Consider the following 22,412-nt stretch of genomic DNA (forward strand, 5'->3'; position numbering starts at 1 on the left):
TCACGTGACGAGAAGGGGCAAGCTGGCAGGCCGATTGCCTAGGATGGCTGGCTGGCCCAGCCCATATACAGTAACACAATTGATGAGTTTAAAAAAAATACATACGTCCATCAAGTATGACATTTTTGTCTAAATGAAAGCATCTGTAATGTGCCTCAGCAGAGGAAATTTCTGCCTGACTTAAACAGGTTAATTGGACCAGTCCCTGGATCAGCTTGGTACTACAGGTTAATTTCAGTAAGCCTGTATTGTGTCCCTTTCTAAAAAGGCATCCTGCCCTTTCTTGAAGCTATTTAATGGATGATACTATTTAGTGGCCATTACAGCCACTTCAGGGAGGCTCTCACTGTGAAAAACTCTTTTTGCATCATGAACCTTCTTTATCCAAACTAGAATGGATACCCTTGTGCCTGCTGGAAGGATCTACTGGTAAAAATAGATCACACAGAGTTTATTTTATGGTCCCCTGAGGCTAATATTGTAAGGCATGTAGTCCATACTAGAGGAAGTAGGTACCCTATAATATCCCGCTCTGTCCCAGGGCTCACATTACAGAGCACAACCAACCAAACCCATCTACCTACTGTACATGCCTGTGGACTGCAGCTGGCAAGCTCCATACAGGGGAAAGGTAGTTTTCTTTTTCTATCCCCTATAAAGTGCATGTAATGCCTTGCAGAGCAATGTGAGCCAGTTCACCCCCTGCTGAATTGTTACAGGAAGCTCCCCCTCTCTCCTGCCCTCCCCCTCTTTGGCTCCCTTCAAGGACTGAAATAATGGTATATTAAAACCAGATGGAGATGTTGGGACGGGGCGGGGGTGAGAGAGGGAGCACAGTCACTTTTACAGAGATCCTGCTTTTTACTTTCCCAAATTCCAACACCCCCCCTCCATACCTCAAATGGATCCAGCCCCTGTGATAATATGCACCATAGCTCTCCTTGCACAAACATAAAAATGTACAGACCTCTGCAGAATTTGGCTGAGTGCCCCTCGCTGTGAGATATAGGGCAGGGAAAAAAAGTTTGGATGGGATTTGTAATGTCTGAAACAGATGTGGAGCGTGCAACAGGCCAAGCCAACCCCCCCTCCACACCCCAGGCAATGAGCCCACCAGCATATAGGGGCCAGGATTCCACCAATTGTGCCTGTTCTGGGGACTGTCAAACAGTGTCTGGCTGCCATATGGGACAGTTAATGATGGGTAACCCATTGACCCTTATAGTAGCATCCCTATCCCCCATGGGAGGAACATACCAGCTATCTCTGTTACCAGATCTGTCATCCCTTTAAAGCTAAGTGGGAGTGACCAGCAGAAATCAGGGGTGTCCTACCTGTTCCCTGCCACTTTTATTGCATTAAATCTCCAAGGACCATATACAGAGCTGTATCTATATGGTAAATACAAAAAAAAATATTTACAAAAAAGAATTCCCCTGCCACTAGATACTAGGTGCTACATCCATTGGCAGAACTGAGGGTGGGGGTACCTATTTTATCAGCAACCAGTGCATGAGCAGGACAGACAGGGGCATTTGGGGGTTCAGACGGCCTTAAGTCGGCCAAGTTGATGCTGCCCCCCCACATCAAATATGGCTATTTGCTGCCCCCTGGTAACTTGGGGCGCTGACACCTGGTGCAAGTTTCTCAACAGCAGCACTCTTGTGCATGCACCAATTGCCTGTCGGAAAGGGGCAAGCTCATTTCCAGTGCCATGGGGCTGCACCAGACCTAAATCCAGCCCTGATCATGCAACAAAGGCTAACAAAATGATGCTGGGACTAATTATAGACTAATAAGTATATATTTTACTGCTTTCAAACTATGCATCGTATAATGCTCAATCCTCTTGTGGGACCCCCAAGAGTAGCATCTCCACTGCACAGGGCATAGAGAAGGGCAAGAGGTGTCAGGGAATTGGTTGGTATTTGTAGGGTAGTGTGCATGGTAAGGCAATATGATTTGCCAGCATCAGATGCGGGGCAGCAGAGTCTAGTAGAACAATCACAGCAGTTTTTTTCCTTTATTTAAAGGGGATGTGGGAAAGGATAGTATTTTTGTGGTACAGCCTATTGCTGAGTGCAAAGAGGCTCCAGTGTGTGGTCAGCAATCAGACTGGCAGCTCAGCAAGTAGATGAATAATAACATTCACTAGAATGTGGGTTTGCAGGATGGAAGGGGGGCTGCCGAGCATATTCTGTGGCTTCCTTATAATGTTAAAGTGCCATGAAACATCTCAAAGCTGCAGTATGGGACACAATTGGTTGGACATGTATGATCTGCATCTGAATATGATTTTATATAGGTAGACAGCGTATTAGCAGCAATTTGTGGCAGCAGTGCTGCTTTCTGAGGATTCTGATCCTGAACACACTATTATGATATCTTGTAGATTGTAAGCTCTTTTGGGCAGGGCCCTCTTCACCTCTTGTATCGGTTACTGATTGCTTTATATGTTACTCTGTATGTCCAGTGTATGAAACCCACTTATTGTACAGCGCTGCGGAATATGTTGGTGCTTTATAAATAAATGTTAATAATAATGATAACTAGAATCTTAAATATGTCTATGAAGATTTTCAATCATCCAGGTCATGGTATATCTAGTATAAATAAATCTAAAGCAACTGGACTTGTTAGGTAAACATTGAATACGTTTCACTACTCATCCGAGCAGCTTCTTTAGTTCATCGTATTCAATGATTACTTAACAAGTCCAGTTGCTTTAGATTTATCTATACTAAATAGAATCTCAAACATGACTGTTGCTTACACTGACTTCTCAGAATGCTCTCATTAAGAAAACTTCAGCAAGAAAATAGGGCTGACTGCTCTGAACACAACTGTAAATATTATAATTCTTTAATTGTTTAGCACTGATAGGGTTGTCACCTTTGCCTATGGCAAAACACAGGGTTGGACTCGACCGTCAGGAAACCTGATGGGCCCCACCAACCCAGACCTAATCTGCCCTCCCTCATCACTCCTCTGCAGGGGAAAGGGGGCTTGCAGTGTGTAAGCAGGAAGTGGGGGCCTCAGAGGGGGTGTGGGGGCCCCTGGGGTAGCAGTCCCATTGGGCCTCGCACACCCCAGTCTGACCCTGGCAAAACTCGAACAAAGGGTGCTTTGCTGATGGCATCCAGGGTAGGGTATGGAGAGGCTGGGTGGGGTTATGATGCCAGAGCGTCGTTATTGCATCATTTACACACAATTGGCTGGATTTCAGTCCAGTTTTCTCAATGTTTTAAACTAGACAGAAAGAAACCCTTTGAAAAACTGGGATGTCTGGTTCAAAATCGCACAGCTGGCATCCCTAGTTCTCTCTACATTATGCCTGAAGAGTAAATACAATCTTTTCATTAAAGTTATTGCATCTATTATACAGAAATCAGCTACCCAGAATGCTCTGAAGTACAAGAATCACAGTGCATATCTTAATGTTTAAATATTTCTTCTTTATTGGCCAGATTATTGTTTGGGTTTCACAAGGCAGGCTCGAACAGGCCTAAAAAAAACGAACTGTTCGGGTGGCAACCCTAAGTACTGACATATTTTCCAAACCTTTACAGAGATTATGGTATACAGGGCCGCCATCAGGGGGGCACAGGGGGGACAGTTGTCCCGGGCCCGGGCGTTTAAAGGGGGCCCGGCCGGGCTCTGTTACTGTTATTGCTGGTATCCGCTGTGATGTCCCGAACTCCCTGCTGCGTGTGCGCTTTTATAAGCTTGCGCCCTGTGCGTACTGACATCACACGCACGGGGCGCAACCCTATAAAAGCGCACATGTAGCGGCGAGTTCGGGACATCACAGTGGATACCAGCAATAACAGTAACAGAGCCCGGCCAGGACCCTTTAAACGCCCGGGCCAACTGTCGCAGGGGAGTAGGAGCCGGAGGATGCAAAAAGATGCTGGCGGGGGGGGGGGGGGGGGGGGTTGGGAAGGACTGGAGGATTCTTGGGGGGGCCTGGGGGAAGGTGTAGGATGTTTGGGGGGGGCCTGGGGGAAGGTGGAAGATGCTTGGGGGGGCCCTGGGGGAAGGCGGAAGATGCTTGGGGGGGCCCTGGGGGAAGGTGGAGGATGTTTGGGGGGGGGCCTGGGGGGAAGGTGGAGGATGTTTGGGGGGGCCTGGGGGAATGTGGAAGATGCTTGGGGGGGCCCTGGGGGAAGGCAGAAGATGCTTGGGGGGGCCCTGGGGGAAGGTGGAGGATGTTTGGGGGGGCCTGGGGGGAAGGTGGAGGATGTTTGGGGGGGGCCTAGGGGAAAGGTGGAGGATGTTTGCGGGGGGCCTGGGGGAAGGTGGAAGATGCTTGGGGGAGCCCTGGGGGAAGGAGGAGGATGCTTGGGGGGGCCCTGGGGAAGGTGGAGGATGCTTGGGGGGGCCCCTGAAGGAAGCAGCAGGATGCTTGGGGGACCCTGGAAGAAGCAGGAGGATTCTATGGGGTGGGGGGGAGCGGCAAGAAGCAGCGGAGAGCGGGCCATTGTATGGGGACACTGGGGGAGGACCACCAATGTTTTAGGGGGCCCTGGGCAGGCTAGCAATGTTTTAGGGCACTGGCACTAATGCAAAACGTAATCCTTGGCCACAAATGTTTTAGGGGGGCCCTGGCTACCAAGGTTTTAGTGGGCCCTCGCTACCAATGCCTGTGTGTCCCTTGTATTGATGGGAGGGGCCATTGGGGGTGTGGGAGGGGCCATTGGGGGCTTGGGTGGGTGGGGCCCAGAAAATTTTGTTGTGAGGGGCCCCGTGATTTCTGATGGCGGCCCTGATGGTATACATCATTCCCATCAGTCCCTGCCCCAGCAGAGCTAGCAATCTAGGGTCCCTATAACCAGTGCTGAGCACTGCCCGTATACCTAAATGGTAATATATGAATGTGCAATAATGTCTCTGCCCATGGGCTTCCCTGTGACTCCCTGTACTGCACTGAGGCTAATGTTGTAGCTTTGAAAGAGTTGAATATTTTGTGGTGCTAAATAAACAAGACATAAATCATTTCCTTTCACATCTTTCCCAACAGTAGAACATACATAAATATTTCTCTTACTAATCTCTATACAAAAAAATAAAGTAACAAAGTGCTGAAGGCATCATTTTCCTGAGTTGTGGCTCTTTTAACCTGTATTTTACCATTTTCCTTAACTTAAAAGTCTCCCTTGATCCCGAGATGTTGTTGGGCTAGGACCCCCAAATTTCTTCAATATAAAATCAAGGGTCAACAATGTACTTGGAGTTGTAGTACAGCAGCCCAAGGTGCTAAATTATTACCCAGTGTTTCAGGGTCTGTACAGCTCATTCAGAAATGTTACCATTTAAGCTGAAATCCAATTTACAGAATAGAACAGAGATCCCCAGCCTTTTTTTATTTGTGAGCCACATTCAAATGTAAAAAGAGTCGGGGAGAAACACAAACATAAAAGAGTTTCTTTGGGGTGCCAAATATGGGTTATGAATGGCTATTTTGCAGCCCCTAAGTTGGCAGCCTACAGCCTACTCTGTTTGTGAGTAAACCTGGTTTTTATGCAACCAAAAATTGCCTCCAGTTTATTTTTGCTGGGAGTAACATGCAAGGGGTTGAGGAGCAACATGTTGCTCACGAACCACTGCTTGGGGATCACTCGAATAGAATCTGACAAATGCAGACTTTAACTAAAATTCCCAACATCCCCCAATATAGAACGATGTATACAATGAAAATTAGTGCTAAGAAGTCTTGCACCAGCCCGGGGTACCTGCAGCGCTTCCTCCTGCCTATAAAGTCGGCTTTTCACTCTACTGCGCATGTGATTGTCCCGGGAATTTGCCGGAAGCGCAAATACGGAAGGAGGAAGCGCTCGCTGCAGGTACCCCGGGCTGGTGCAATTTTCTCCTAACAGGGGCACCAGCCCAGGGTACAAGGTAAGCGATTAAAGTCACTTGGGGGTGCCTAACATTTTAGCGCCCCCAAGTGACTTTGCCTTTCCTTCTCCTTTAAGGTGGCCATACATAGAGCAATTTCAGCTGCCGATATCGGTGCTTTAGCAATCCAGCAGCTTATCTGCCTGCATATGGGCACCACCGACAGGCCTCTCTGACTGATATCTGGCTTGAAATTGGCCAGATCTGGATAAGGCAGGTTTGATTTTTCTGTCAGATCGGGGGCCACATTGGCTCGTTAATGCAGTCCCCAATCTGATGACACCTTTACCTGTAGGTGGGCATTTCAGGAGAAGATCTGCTCTTGGCGACATGTATGGCCACGTTTACATGTGGAATTGTTTCCTTGTCTTGCTAAGCTTTCTTATTTTAATCACTATAAATGAATCCAGTTAAGGGCTTAGAATCCTGCAATATAAACATTCAGTCTATAATAGTCGCAGCCTGTAGATAAACACAGGATGAAAATCACCTACGCTCGAATCAGTGCCTGCACCTGGAAACACTGCGTTGGTCCGGGTGCAGGCACACAAAGTGGATTTCAGCACTAAAATGCATACTCATCCATTTAAATCAGCTCCATGTGCCTGTACCCTTGCCGACACAGTGGTTCCAGGTGCAGACACAGAAGAGCACTGATTAAAGTGTAGGGACGCAGGCTGAAAAGCAGCTCAATGTGCCCTAGGCTACTTCTTTACAGAATGGAAGTTCACATATAGAAGCATAAATATCCAATATGTATGTATATATACTTTAATGTGTAAATTAAAGTAACAAAGTTTACCTAATCATTTTCAATTGTTTACAAGAATAGATATAAAGCAAGATGCTACTTACAGTGCAACACCATGAGCAGAACGCTCCCTCTAGTGGCTAAAGAATAAATATTTTAAAAAAAAAAGAAAAACACACTAAAGGAAGTGAAATAGGAATGTATGCAGTGTGCCCAGCAGTTACAGGTCTAAGAGTTAGGGTGCCCAACTCCTCTCCAACACAACCTTCTCTGTCCCCACTCTGTGCACCCACCCTCTACACCATATGGGTCAAACTCAAGGCCCGCGGGCCACATCCGGCCCCGGCGTGTAATTTTATCCGGCCCGCAAGATCATTTTATATATTATTGGTTGTCTGAATAGGGATCCGTACAAACAGGAAGCACTGCAGTAGTGACACCCCCGTACAAACGGCGTGAGCTAGCGGCACAGAACCCGTGTTTCTTTCCACTTCTATTTCAAGTATGTTCCCAGCCGGGACTTTAGTTTGATATTGTGTAGCTACCCTGAGGGCTCTATTTGCACGCGCAAAGTAGCGACAGAGAGCGTTTTGCACTATTGCACTTGGAGGATCAAACCTTCTTTCTAGTAGTCTCCTCTCACCCAGGCCCAATTAATACACTTGAGTCTAATATCATTAAGGGATCTATATAACTATGGGCAGTGGTGTATATATATATTACATATTATTGCATATTATTTCTGAAAAGCACAAAGTTTTAAAAGTTTGGTTTTAGTGTGTTCAATAAATGTTTATCCTGTTCGGCCCGCGACTTAAGTGTGTTTTGGATTTTGGCCCCCTGTGCAATTGAGTTTGAAACCCCTGCTCTACACCCACATGCACCCCACTTCCACAACCAGGAGATTTTGATGACCGAAACTAGGGGAAAGAAGGCAAAAGAGGTACATGCCTGCCCCCCACCCACTAAGATCACTTAGAGAAACATGCAACATCCAATCCAATTATATAGGCTCTCTGCCCGAATGATTTGAACAATAGAAAGGTGGCTATGCTGTGTGTGGCCCCTCATTCACTATCCATCCATTTGGCCTACCAACCACTCAGTCTGATAGTGTCTGTAATTGACTAGTGTATGGCCACCAATTTTAGCTTGATCCCATAAAACTATGCCAAGATAATACAGGGGGGTTCTTCTCTAACCTGTTGTGACACTGTGTGGCCCCTCCTATTAGGCTTGCCACCTGCCCTGTTTTGACCCGAACAGCCAGGTTTTCAGGAGGGCTGTCTGTCTCAAAACTCCCTGTCCAGCTTTTGAAATTAGTGAAACCGGGCATGGTGATAGGCCAAGCACCAATTGCCATTTCATAACCCCACCACTGATATCATCAACCACACCCCCCAGTGTCATCTGCCCCGCCTCCTGCCCAAGTTTTCTACACTTTGGCAACCCTACCTCCTATTGTCTCCCATTCATGTCAATTGCATTGTGCTTTAGGGTTGTCACCTTTCCCTGCCGCAAACCCCAGGAAGGGGGCGGGCAGTGATGTTGTGGGGCGGGGCTGTGACACCACAGGGTTGGGGCTAGGACATGGCAAACGGCATCACTGTGTTAATCTCGGTGAGTCCAGCTGGTTTCCTTATTTGGAAAACCGGGCTGTCTGGGTCATAAACAGACAGGTGACAACCCTATTTTGCTTTTGGATTTGTTCCAATTTGTTCCATCAGCTTTATTATTACAAATCCAATGCACTGCACTACTACTGCCGCTTATGTCCAGTTTCATAAGGCAACATCCTATAGAAATATCCATCTTGTGCATATTAGTGCAGCCTCCTTTTCACTCAGGTTATATATAGGCACTAAGGTTGAACATGATGGACGTATGTCTTTTTTCAACCTAACTTACTATGTTACACCCCCCTCATCTTTCCTCTGCCATCATCTCCTCTTTTGTCTTGTTATATGCAGTGTTCCAGCTTTTTCGGCCAGTGCAATATGCCATCTGTACCTGTGTGGCCTTTTAATCTGACACAGTAGCCATGGGGAATCTTCTTAGAAAGCACTGCAGATAGCGGAGAAATTGCAACTATTACCCAAAAAACAAATATTTGTGTATATTTGGGTAACTGTCATTGACCCCAATGGCTCTCACTTTAACTGTCTTAAAGGAACAGTAACACTAAAAAATGAAAGAGCTTTAAAGTAATAAAAATATAATGCACTGCTGCCCTGCACTGGTAAAACTGGTGTGTTTGCTACAGGGACACTACTATAATTTATATAATAAGCTGCTGTGTAGCCATGGGGGCAGCCATTCAAGCTGGAAAAAAGGAGAAAAGGCACAGGTTACATAGCAGATAACAGATAAGTTCTGTGGAATACAATAGTGTTTTATCTGTTATCTGCTATGTGCCTGTGCCTTTTCTCCTTTGAATGGCTGCCTCTATGGCTACATAGCAGCTTATTTATATAAATTATAGTAGGGTTTCTGAGGCAAACACACAACTTTTACCAGTGCAGGGCAGCAGCACATTATATTTTAGTTACTTTTATACACTTTCATTTTTTGGTGTTACTGTTCCTTTAATGTAATTAAAATTACACTTTGGTATAATGTAGAGAGTAATATTCTAAGTGAGTTTGCACAAGGTCTTTATTTTTTATTATTTGTGTTTTTTAAATTATGTAGCTTTGTGTGCGGCAGCTCTCCAGTTTGGAATTTCAGCAGCAAGCTGCTTGTTGGGGTACAATTACCCTAGCAACCAGGTAGTGGTTTAATTGAGAGACTGGAACATGAATAGCAGAGGACCTGAATAGAAAAATTAACATAACAATATAATTGTAGCTTCCCTGACCAATAGTTTTTGGCTGCTGGGGTCAGTGACCCTGATCTCAAAGCTGAAAAGAGTCAAAAGAACAAGGTAAATAATTCAAAAACTATTACAATTAATTTAAAAGTTGTTAAGAACTGCCCATTCTACATTATTCTAAAAGTAAACTAAAAGGTGAACTAACCCATTAATGTGTATAGTAAGGCAACATGGTATAGAAGGCATAGGGGGCTCAGCTAGGCACTGATTGAGCAGTCGGCACTAAAGGGCCTGTGCATAAGATGGCATGTTTGGGAGGGGGGGTGCAGTTATTTAAAAAAAAAAAACAAAAAAGAAAAACACGTCCCCCCAGCCTCTGTCTGAACTTTTCATAGGAGGTGGGGGGGGGGGGGGAGGTGGCGAGGAGTCGGGGGCTGGGTCACACATAAGACATAGGGGGCATATTTAGATCCCGTGCCTAGGGTGGCACCAGACCTAACAATGAAGCTGGTACTTTAAAAAAAAAAAAAAAAAGGTAGGAGAAGGGCGGGGGAGAAGGGACTGCTATACAGTGAGGGCCCCCCCAGTGTCTGCTGTAGAGCTAGTTTTGACACTGGGACCTAAATACAGCCCTGTATGACATTCTTTGTTATGTCCTATTACATTTCAGCGTGTGTGTGTGTGTGTCTGTGCCTGACGGGACAAGTTGTTGCCTAAGAAGTTTGTGTACAATCTGTAACCATAGCACCTATTATAGCTCAGCCTTCCCAGCCCTACCTGCCCAAACCAAGCTCGGTGGCCATATATACAACCTCCAGGAATCACTTCACTTTATCTTTTAAATCTTGGCTTTGTTCCGCTCACCATGTCTCAGAGCTGGCCCGCTCACAACGCCTGGTACAGCGTGCCCGCACAGGACGTGAATTATAACGGCGTACAAGTAATCCCTTCCATGGTAAGTCACATGCATTACCAGCACTTGCTTTCTGGAGTTAAACAGTGCCTGGTCATTATCTGACACGCTGCATATAAGTCTTTCTGCCCCTTTCACATCTATCTATCTGGTTCTGACTTCTGAAACAATGTAACAGAAGCCAGCACATTAATGGACCTGGCAAACCAATGGACTTCTCATACAGCCAGGAGTGAGTGCAGAAGCCAGAAACACTGTTTCTAACAGCAATTACATTTACAAATAACTTTCCAATGGTTTTCACTTATATAGGAAAGTTACTGATATGAATTATAGTTACTCGACAAAAACCTTTTTTTAGGTGGAGTTACCCTTTAAAGGCTTCTCCTTACAATGTTCAGTGCCTCTCAAAATGTCTTTAAGCTGGCCATACACATTCAGATTTTAGTCTTCTATCAATTGCATGTTTCAAATCTAAAACTAACATTCAGACTGAAATCTGAAGTCCTAAAAATAACAAATCAGAGGATGTTCTGAACATGAAATAGTTGGAAGACGACAATCATACAAAGTGACTTTCTGGAAATGCATTGTAGGTCCCCCAAGGATATTGTCAGATATACAATACATACGCAGATTTTATTGTTATTGACCAACATTTTCTAACCTTTCCAATCGACTAAACAACCAGTTGGGATGGTACAAAAATTATCGGGATAATTACAGGTATGGGATTCGTTATCCAGAAAGCTCCAAATTACGGAAAGCCCGTCTCCCAAAGACTCCATTTTAATCAAATAATTCAGATTTTTAAAGTTGATTTCCTTTTTCTCAGTAATAATAAAACAGTTCTTTGTATTTGATCCCGACTAAGATGTAATTAATCCTTACCGGATGCAACATAATTCTATTGGGTTTAACTAATGTTTTATTGATTTTTTAGTAGACTTAAGGTATAGAGATACAAATTATGGAAAGACCCCTTATCCGGAATACCCTTGGCATTACCCTGAGCATTCTGGATAACGGGTCCTATATCTGTATCAAGAAATGCAGAACCCACACACAAATAATAATGCCGTCATGGCCACTGTCACTGACATTAAAACAATAGGGGCCACAGTGTCACCTATAAGCTTTATTCATATTTCCATTGTGTTGTCAGACTATTTCTGTATTTTCCAGGTTCCTCAGCAACCCACAATAATCCAGCAGCTTCCATTCAGCCCATCACTTTCTCAACCAATCAGACCGGGCCGTGCAAAAGAAGGTGAGCTTTTTATTTCTGAAATTTTCTTGCTCTGTTATTTTTAGTAAAATCAATGAACAGATTAACACATTTTGCTTTCCAATGTAATTTTCATCAGACGTGGTGTATTCTCTGTTACTGCAAAATTGCCAGTTGAATAAATGCTAATACTACCCATGCCTTATTTCATTGATTTTAATGCAGGGCAGCGATCAGAAAATTTGGTGCCCTGTAGAAGTTGTAGCAGAATTTACCTTAAACTTTTTAATCCATTAGTGGTTAGTGGAGCTTGTCTTTTTTTGTCTTTTGCTTGATACACAAGTTATGCAAGTGTGTAGGCAAGTTATGCGAGTTTATAGGCAATATTTGTTACTGTTTTGAATAGAATAGGCTTTGTCCTATTAGACTGAGGTAGAGCCATTGGTTACATTACAAAAATGAAGATAAAGGATGTCTCTTTGCAGCAAACAAAAAGAACAGGTTTTATTGTTCATTAATCAATGTCAGTACAGTCAAAGAACAAGGGCAGGGGTGGGCCAAGCTAACCGGGCGTCCTAGGTAACCCGGTTGGCCAACTAACCCCTGCACCCCCCCATGCAGGGGGACTTATTGCCCCCGCCACATAATGACAAGCGGCGGAGGGGAATGTGGATCCAGTGAGCCTTGTGGATCCCAGGCTTACTGGAGCACATCCAACTGGGTGAGCTACTAAAGGCCAACACCCTGTGCCAAACTCTATATTAAAGTGACAGAAAGTGATTATAAGTCTATGGGCCAATGAGAAAAATATTCTAATAAGCAAAACTAGATACCTAGGCATATGCCTAGTAACTGCCCTGGACAGAAACTTCAGGAGGGAGGCTAAATATAACTTTGCAGGTAGGACCTGCACACTCTTCATAAGTTAAAAAACCAAACAGTGAAAACACCAAACAAGTAAAAAATGATGGCACCAAATTCATGTCCCAATAAGGTTTATTCAGTTATGTGCAATCCCTTTAAAGGAGAACTAAAGTTTAAAATCACTGGGGAGTGCTAAAATGTTAGGCACCTCCCAGTGATTAAAATCGCTTACCTGATACCCTGGGCCTGCTCCTGTTTGCTAAACACTGACTGGCACAGGGAATTTCTGCAGAAGATTCTTGTCACCACCTTCTTTGGATTCTTCCATTTTCTTTTTTTGGGGCAGTGCAGTAAAATGAAAGCCAAACTTAGAAATGAAAAGCCGGTCTTTTCACTAGTGTGCATGCCCACGCCTGGTATAAAAAAAGAGAGAAGAGGATGAAAGATTGCGCCAAAGAACTTACTGGTGGCGTTTTCTGCCAACTGGCACACTAGCTTTACTGCTCCGATTGTGTAGGAGTGGGAGGCAGAGGGAGGAGTGCGTAGAGTGAGCAGAGAAAATGCCACAAACTCTGCTTCTACTTAACCAGTTCAACATTAGGTTAAGGAAACCCAACTCTTGTGTTAATTATGTGCTTTATATTAATCAAAGCAAACTCTTGGGCTTATAGCACACATGGCATTTTGGCTTCTGCAGCTGAGTACCTGCATCCCACCATACCCTGTGTGAAGTTGAGAGAGCATGGCAAGGTTCAGACTTCGTAGTCAAATGAGAAGGACCCTATGTAGAGTACAGTTTTCCCTTATGTACAGGGCTGTAACTTAGATTCCAGTTAATCTCAATTAACAATGTAGGCACAATGGCTTTTGACACAGGTGCTTTGCTAGTACCCAGTTCATAGCACAGCTCCCAGTAATGACTGGTTACCGAACATTTTGTGCACCTAGGCCCGCCAGCAGAAGAAATTTTCCACAATTGTTCTAATACTGCCTGTCACTCCTCTACCTACAGATTTAGTTGAACTGATGATGATCCAGAATGCTCAGATGCACCAGGTTATAATGAACAACATGACCATGTCAGTGCTGTCAAACTTTGGGTATGGACTACCCGAGAAGCCCCCCAAAGTGAGTAGCAAAGATGTCTTTCTCTATTTAGAGGTAGTTGACACATTGGTTAGATATACAAAGGAATATTATAGTATTTAAAAAGAACCAACATATCCCACAGACATTTATCAAGCCTGGACTGGCAAACTGTGCATTCTGTAATGTAAACTGCTGAGGGGAAAACAGTTATGTGACTGTCTCCTCCACCGCTAGTATATGGTTCCAAATAAGAATAAAATGACAATACCTGTATGGTTGTTTTGGGGTGTTCCCAATATTTTATAAGGCACAAACAGCCGGATCAAACGTTTTGAGTACAATAGTATTCGGGACAGTGAAGTGAACACCCCACAGTGTTTAGGATAATAATTACTTAGCAATATCATTCAATACCAGTGAGAGAAGGTAGAATATGTATTTGCAGTGGGAGAGAGGAAAGTGTAACCTTTCTGCCTGTTATCTGTTTCAGTCCAATGTAGTACCAGTACAAATGGAGGAGGACCAGCCAGTGGTTTATCACCATTATGAGCCATATCCATCAATGTACCCATATTATCCAACATATCCTGCCTGGCAAGAACAGAGGCCGTTACCTCACCGAGAACCGACCGTCAGGCACATAGATATACAGCCTCACACACCAACTCACGTCGGAGACCAGTAAGGCACACAAGACCTCTTACAGTTTTAAAACTGCTAATATCCTGAAAAGCAGAAAAAAAGATCATTACTGTAAAGTACAAAAGTGCTCAGAAAATCATTGTGAGCAAATTTACATTCACTTGTTTTGAGGCTTTAAATCTCCTTAACATATTTCATCAGTTTTACTGAATTTCTTACTGGGAAATTCTGGATTTATTCAAAAGAGAATAGCTCATCTGGGGGGTTGGATTTTAAAACAAAGCTGGTGGTGAATAATTATACACCACAGAGACTATGTACTGACTCTAGTATGTTTTAAGAAATATGCCAAAGGGATAATGTTGCTGAAAGAGAAAGTCATATAGTCTCCTTTTGTGCTTGTGTGGGTTTCTGTATTTCCTGCTGGTTATGTGAGCTTCCTTTCTGCTAAAAGAACAGCAGTCTTGTCACGCTTTATGCCACGAATGACATGATTGGGATCAAAACAATGTCTCAGAAGACATGTGGCAGGTTCAGTTACCCTGTAAGCATGGAGCGGTAGAGAAAAAATATCTAAATAGCTGAGACAGAGCAAGAAAAACCCCAACAATTGTGTGAAATTTTGAAATGTATTGTAGCCAAGCCTTTATTGTGATACGTGCTCAAAACAAACAACCACTGTATTACATGCTCTCTTGCTTCATTATAGAAAATATCTGCAGTTTTGTAGATTTACACAATTTACACAACGGGGTGGGGGGGTCCATTATCAACACTGGGAAAATTTGCACCTGGGCAGTAACCCACAGAAGCCAATCAAATGTTTGTTTTCATTGTTCTACTTGTAGCTGGCTGGAAAAAGCTAATCACTGATTGGTTGACCAGCATTGATAAATGAGCCAGGCTTCTTTACAGAAGGCATTGTTATAGAAAGGGTAAATATATCTTGCACTGGAAAAAGGCTTGTGTTGTGTCTCCACAGACGGGCCGTACCACCACCACCCCCTCTCAGCGCTACGGGGACTGTAGGTGCTGATGTCCCACCAGCTTCAGGTAAAGCTGAGAATTCTAGTCCAGTCTTTATCTTAAAGACTATTAGAATTCTGTGCCCCTTCATGCCACTACTATTCTAGAAACACTGGCTATGGCTTGATCATGTCTGTGATGAAAATAATCATGAGTGAAAAATCAGTCTATGGGTCTTTAATCAAATAATTATAATTAATTATCAATCATTTTATATTCCATATATAGTAGGGATGCACTAAATCTAGGATTTGGTTCGGCATTCGGGCAAATCCTTCCACTTTTTGGATTCAGACTTTGAGATGCCTGACCAAACTGGTTCTGAACCTTTAATGTCCAATAACATAAAATTACTGGTCAAGTCAAAGTGACTCTTTTCTTGTTGTTCAAATTTGAATTTCCAAATTACGGTCAGGTTTCAGTTCAGAGTTTGTCCGAACCCAAAAATAATGGATACTGTGCATGCCTAATAGAAAATAATCAAATCACAATTAGCTGTGTAATGCAGTGATGACTTTTCTAGAAATAACTGACAATTTTATGGAACTGCAAACAGATTTTAGGAATTGAGCAGAATTTTATCTTAAAGACAATCAGAATTCTGTGCTCCTTCATGCCACTACTATTCTGGAAACACTGGCTATGGCTTGATCATTTCTGTGATGAAACTAATCATGAGTGAAAAATCAGTCTATGGGTCTTAAATCAATTAATTACAATTAATTATCAATCAGTTTATATTCCATATATAGGTAGGGATGCACTAAATCTAGGATTTGGTTTGGCATTCGGGCAAATCCCTCCACTTTTTGGATTCAGACTTTGGGATGCCTGACCAAACTGGTTCTGAACCTTTAATGTCCGATAACATAAAATCACTGGTCAAGTCAAGGTGACTCTTTCCTTCTTGTTGCTCAAGGTTTCAGTTCAGAGTTTGTCCGAACCCAAAAATAATGGATACTGTGCATGCCTAACAGAAAATAATAATATCACAATCAGCTGCGTAATGCAGTGATGACTTTTCTAGAAATAACTGATAATTTTATGGAACTGCAAATAGATTTTAGGAATTGAGCAGAATTTGTCAAAAAGGTGTGTTCTTTTGTATTTGTGCTAAAGTTTGTCTTTATGTGTAATGATGTGTTAGTACCGCCTCTCGCTAGAAGTGGGATTACTTACATCCCTAACTAGGTAGGGCTATGGTAAACTATTTTCTGGTCAATATTGAATTATGTGTCTAATCAGTATGCTTCTTGATTTTACAGAATATTATGACTTGGCGGAAGGCAGATTGTAGCAGCACCAGGTGCCTCCTTGATGGCCAGATAGGAAATGTTTCCACCTGTGCACAAGGATATGGCACTGATATACATATTCACCTATACTGAATGGACTCACATCCTATTGCAAATAAGCAAAGGGGTTGTCTCGGAACCTCCATAATTAACAACTCTTTGAGAATTTAAAATTGTGCCCTGTACATTTTTTTTTGTTGCTTTATATAAAATTGGATATGAATTCAATTGAAAATTGATTGCCTAAATGTAATGGATATATTTACTTACTTATATTTAATTTCACCTATAGACCTTTAATGTATATTTGGGGGAGAAGTTACCCATCCTTATCTCCTTGTAAATCTACATCATCAACAATTGATTAAATTTTTAAGTACTATATTTATTTTACATGGATAAATTGGGATAAGAACTGGTTTAGTACAGATGGTCACTTAGCATTTATGTGGGTTTGTTCAATAAGAATTATTGAAACCAATTCTGTTTATTTCTCTGTTATTTTGGGGTATGGTAAGCCAGGTAACTATGGTCACTGCACTCTGTGGACATATAAGGTGGGGTTAATAGTGTTTGCTCTTGTACTGAAAAGAGTCTTAAACAATAAACTGTCTCGATGTGTTTTGTCAAGGCCTGAGTGTAGAGTAAATCCTTTGTTTTCCTCTATTTTCAGTTATTACTGGTGCCTAGGAAACCTATATGTGTGCACCCATGCACAGCTATTCTGTAATATACAACATATCGATGACATAATCACTCAATGTTGAACATGAACAATCCCTATTGACTTTTTGCAGCTGCCCATAGCATCCAATACCCTTTTGTTTACATAACACTTGGGTTTAATCCCCCTATTTATCATAATCCCTAATATGAAGACAGAGACTGACATTGTTTATATTTACCCCCTGCCCCCCGCCTTCCCTGTGGATGAAGGCACACACCACTGTGATTTGGTTAAATTTGCATGTGCAAGCCTGGTTCAAGTTAATTCAGTATTACTCTAATCTACCAGAAGGTGGCGCCATCTTACCCCCACCCAGCTCAAACTGGAAGCAAAAGAGCTGGGATTCAGGTTAAACCAAGGACATATTTATAAAGCAGTATATAAAAATGCTAATTTTTTTTAACACCTTAGTTCACAGAGTCATTTTCTGGTAAAATAGAAGGATTTTCTAACTTGCTTTCAAACCCTTTGGCTTATGCTCTCCGTCAGTGACTTAAACTAAGGCTGCTCCAACACAGTGGTTCTGGGTGCAGGCAATGCAGAAACCTAATGTCAGAGTTTCCACAGGCCTAAATCAGCCTCTTTGTAGCATTAGCTTTAGGCAATCCCCAGGGTTCTAAAATGGCTCAAAAGCTGTGGAGCCATTCTATAGAGCAGGCATGGCACTGTGCTCTTTTTCTGCCATACCCATTAGTTTTAACCACTACTATTTGCAAGCTCACCCAGTAATGTGCACAGTTTCATTATAAGACAACATTTCATGAGACAGTTGCCACAGCAATATATGACACTGTGACAGTATTTTATGAAACAGTGGACCCAAGATTAAATGACAGTGGTCAAAGAAATGTATAAGAGTGACCTTAGTATATCAAGAACCAGTGACCCAAGCAATAGATGGCCTCTATGCAGAAAAAGCTATGGACTCATGAAATATGACAATAACTGGATCTATACCTCTTTTTATTGCTTTATCTGGACACTAAGTCTGGTACTGCGTCCATTGCTAATGCTCACAGCTAAATTCTTCCTCATCACTTTTACATTATCTTCTTCTTTCTTTTTTTTTTAATTATTTCTTACATGAATACCACTATCTTGAGCCCCCATATGGAGAATAACCCCTCTTTTCACAGAAAAAGATATTTTAAGAATGGAATAGAACCAGTGTTTCTTCTACCCCTTCTATGTTCCTTTTCTCTAAATGCAGACAAGGTGGCTTGAATATAGATACAAGGGACCTTGAAGTATATAAGTTTAGGGTGGTTTTTACTCAACATACTTCCTTTTTTTGCTTCCACTTTCCCCCATGTCATGGCTAAATATACTGCACCTTCTAGATGAACCAAAACACACATAATATAGGTCTCATGCCACCCCCAATGTAGCTGTAGCACTTGAAAATGGAAAAAAAAGCAATAAAAGTGATATAACTCTATATACTGCAGTAAACTAAATATGTGTTTAGAACACATTTAACTTTCTTTTGCTATTCTCCATCTTTCCAAAATGTTCCAGCTTTCTTTTCTGCTCTTTAACTCTCAACGTATTTCTTTACTTCAACGTTTTGTTTTCTCCATTATATGTCGAATGTATGACTCTACGCAATAACTATAGGCCCTTGACAGTTGCCCATATTGCCCCAGTTATAATCTGCCGTTGCTAGCTATTGAGTTTGGGAAAAGACACTGGCCATTAAAGTGATCCTGCATATTCCTATAATTTAAAACAACGTGTTCCTATCACTAAAAATAGTGTTTTAGGGTTAAAAAAAAAAACTTAATTGATCCCAGCTGTGCCTATAGCATCTACATTGTGGATTTAAAGGTAAAAAACAATACTTGCCTATCAGTTAATAATAAACCATATGGCTGACTGTATATGCACATTCCCTGCTGTACATCTGCAGACACCATATTTGGTTCTCCTTGCTCTGGTGTGTCTGATAGACAGTAATAGGTGCCCAAGAACAAGTGTGTTAGTTGCAGTCAGAGTGCCCTGTGCACATGGGTGCTGCTATTAGGGTGAAGACACACAGAGCTACTAGTAGCAGCTACTTTTTCATGGCTGCTAAACATTAGAAAATACCCTGCCATGGACAATACTGAGAATTGCCTCTGCTAAAATACACGTAGAGACAATTATCAGGAAATGATCAGCATTGTCTGTTTTAGTAGCCACAACAAGTAACTTTTACTAGTAACTCCATGGGGCTGATTTACTAAGACACGAATTCGAATCCGAATTGGAAAAATTCCGATTGGAAAATGAACATTTTGCGACTTTTTCGTATTTTTTGCAATTTTTTCGTCGCCGTTACGACTTTTCATAAATTGTCGCGACTTTTTCGTAAGCATTACGACTTGCGCGAAAAGTCGCGACTTTTTCGTAGCCGTTACGATATGCTCGTATCATGTCGCGACTTTTTCGTATTGAGCGCTCGTAAACTGCGGCCAAAACTTTCAGACTTAGCATGATTTTGGAAGTCTCCCATAGGACTCAATGGCACTCTGCAGCTCCAACCCGGCCCAAGGAAAGCCTCCCATAGGGCTCAATGGCACTCTGCAGCTCCAACCCGGCCCAAGGAAAGCCTCCCATAGGGCTCAATGGCACTCTGCAGCTCCAACCCGGCCCAAGGAAAGCCTCCCATAGGGCTCAATGGCACTCTGCAGCTCCAACCCGGCCCAAGGAAAGTCTCCCATAGGGCTCAATGGCACTCTGCAGCTCCAACCCGGCCCAAGGAAAGTCTCCCATAGGGCTCAATGGCACTCTGCAGCTCCAACCTGGCCCAAGGAAAGTCTCCCATAGGGCTCAATGGCACCCTGCAGCTCCAACCCGGCCCAAGGAAAGTCTCCCATAGGGCTCAATGGCACTCTGCAGCTCCAACCCGGCCCAAGGAAAGTCTCCCATAGGGCTCAATGGCACTCTGCAGCTCCAACCCGGCCAAAGGAAAGTCTCCCATAGGGCTCAATGGCACTCTGCAGCTCCAACCCGGCCCAAGGAAAGTCTCCCATAGGGCTCAATGGTACTCTGCAGCTCCAACCTGGCCCAAGGAAAGTCTCCCATAGGGCTCAATGGCACTCTGCAGCTCCAACCTGGCCCAAGAAAAGTCACCATACTGAAGCTTGAATGAATCCGAATCTTTCGTACTTGGCGCGAAAGGTGCGAAAAAGTCGCGACTTTTTGCGCAAGTCGTAACACTACGAAAAAGTCGCAACATTTTGCAAAACAGTCGTAACAGCTACGAAAAAGTCGCGACAATTTTCCGAAAAATCGCAAAATACCGATCATTACGAAAAAAACGCATTTGGACGCATTCGGCCAGTTCGTGCATTAGTAAATGTGCCCCCATGTGTCTTCACCCTTATAGAGAGGCTAGCCAACTACAGGAGAGCTCTGCGGGGTAAGTCAGTACCATGAGGAATATTCAGCAGCCTTCAAACATGGACTAAACTATCACCCATTGCCTTGTACAGAATATACTGCTGTAATGAGACCCTTTATTATATCTGCTAGTATTCCCAAAGCAGAGTATTACACAGCTGCACTGCTGTCACTAATAAAACAGATAAAACTTCCATTCCTCTAACAGTAATTGACTTATTTTGGTACTACAAGTAAGCATGTCTAAAGCTCCAATCACTTGGCAGCTGCAATCACTAAAATACTTAAGCCTGTTTCTCCCCGGAGATGATAAGACCTGGTACATGGGCAGGTCGGGTGTTACTATATAAAAGATGACAGCATGCTTATTTGGCCCGGGTCTAAGTTGAGAGAGAGTGGGTTGGGGTTCTATTTAGCATTACCCAACAGCACCTACTACTAAAAAAGTATATTTTTATGAAAATGGTTTATTTAGATGAAGCAGGGTTTTACATATGAGCTTGTGCATGCCATATATTTTTTATAGAGACCTACATTGTTGGGAATATAGTTTTCCTTTAAGGAAGTATTCAGAATCAGTATATATATATTTATATATAATAGACAGAGGGGAGCACACCCTTTACAAGTCAAATGCCCTGGGTGTAGGTTAAATGTAAAAATATAAAGAAAGAGTACCGCATACACAGGGGCTTAATGCAAAAGGAAAAAGTGTTTATTGCAAAAATCCAACATTTCAAGCACAACCAGTGCTCTTCCTCAGGTTTGTCCCTGAGAAACAAACATTGCTTCTTGTTTGCAACACTTTATATGTTTGATTACTTATGATCTACATCTATTTTTTATAGTCTGTGCCTCAGATCATGTTCATGGTCACCTAACTCCGTGCATTACACTATTCTCCTTTCTTTTTTCCACCACCTCAACACTGCACCTGTATTACATACATACTTACCAAGGACTGTTCTTGGCACCAAATTTGTTTGGTTAGTTAGGGCTTAAATGTTTGTACTCTATCTCTCTCTCTCTCTAAATATATATGGACAGAGAAAAGACAAATGTTATATTTAATAGTATGGAATTTCTAGCTAAGCTTAGAAAGGATGGCCTATCCTTTCCATTAAACAGTACTTTTTAAATCTTTCTGTTGAAAAGAAACAGAATGTTTGTTGATTGCCTAATGTTTTGGCAAATGTACTTGCGAGGGCTTTACTCATGGCTGTATCAGTAAGGACAGCAGAATGAACATCTAGACATACACTGTATGGGCCGAGAGGGTCTAGGCTCATGGAAAATACTTAATTAAGGCCCAGGGCCTTCTGAATCTGCAATTGGGTCTTCTAATCTCTATTCTCCATACACAAATATGTTTCTGAAACTAATTCATGTTCTTGGCCTGTCCCATCTGAACATCTTAAATGTATTTGTCACTAAAAGTATTTGACTGCTGTGGTTCTTGTTGAAATCATTATGGCAGCCTAAATTCCATAGGCCTATAAGCTCCTACTAGACAAATCCACTTATCCACCACCCCTAGTTGATGCACTTGTGTGAATCCCTTCTCTTTTCATATTGTCCTTTTACTGTTTTAAAGGAAAACAAGAAACCAAGGGGTTTTAGATAGAATTAAAAAAAAAAATCAAAAAGAGCAATTATATTATTGTACTTTTGCATAACAAAAATAGTTTGTTTAGCAAATTGTAGCTATTGTGGTACATAGTACAATGCCAAGTTATTACAGAGAGGCCTTACGGAAAGAATTGATAGTTTATTGTATATTATA

At 42.5% G+C, this 22,412-nt stretch overlaps 1 protein-coding gene across 2 annotated transcripts; it reads left to right on the forward strand.

Moving 5' to 3' along the window:
* The first annotated feature begins 10,208 nt into the window (after positions 1-10,208).
* prr29 (proline rich 29) lies at positions 10,209-17,150 on the forward strand. 2 transcript variants are annotated; one of them, XM_002937987.5, is made up of 6 exons: positions 10,209-10,416; positions 11,560-11,644; positions 13,479-13,594; positions 14,046-14,236; positions 15,180-15,250; positions 16,489-17,150. In XM_002937987.5, the coding sequence occupies exons 1-6, from the start codon at positions 10,327-10,329 to the stop codon at positions 16,518-16,520; spliced, it is 585 nt and encodes a 194-aa protein (XP_002938033.1). In that variant the 5' UTR covers positions 10,209-10,326; the 3' UTR covers positions 16,521-17,150. The 2 variants fall into 2 exon arrangements, with proteins under 2 accessions (XP_002938033.1, XP_002938034.1); XM_002937988.5 differs by lacking the exon at positions 15,180-15,250 and having other exon boundaries at positions 10,210-10,416; positions 16,489-17,148.
* Positions 17,151-22,412: the final 5,262 nt, after the last annotated feature.

This window comes from Xenopus tropicalis, chromosome 10 (assembly GCF_000004195.4).
Source record: "Xenopus tropicalis strain Nigerian chromosome 10, UCB_Xtro_10.0, whole genome shotgun sequence".
NCBI classification, from domain to species: domain Eukaryota; kingdom Metazoa; phylum Chordata; class Amphibia; order Anura; family Pipidae; genus Xenopus; species Xenopus tropicalis.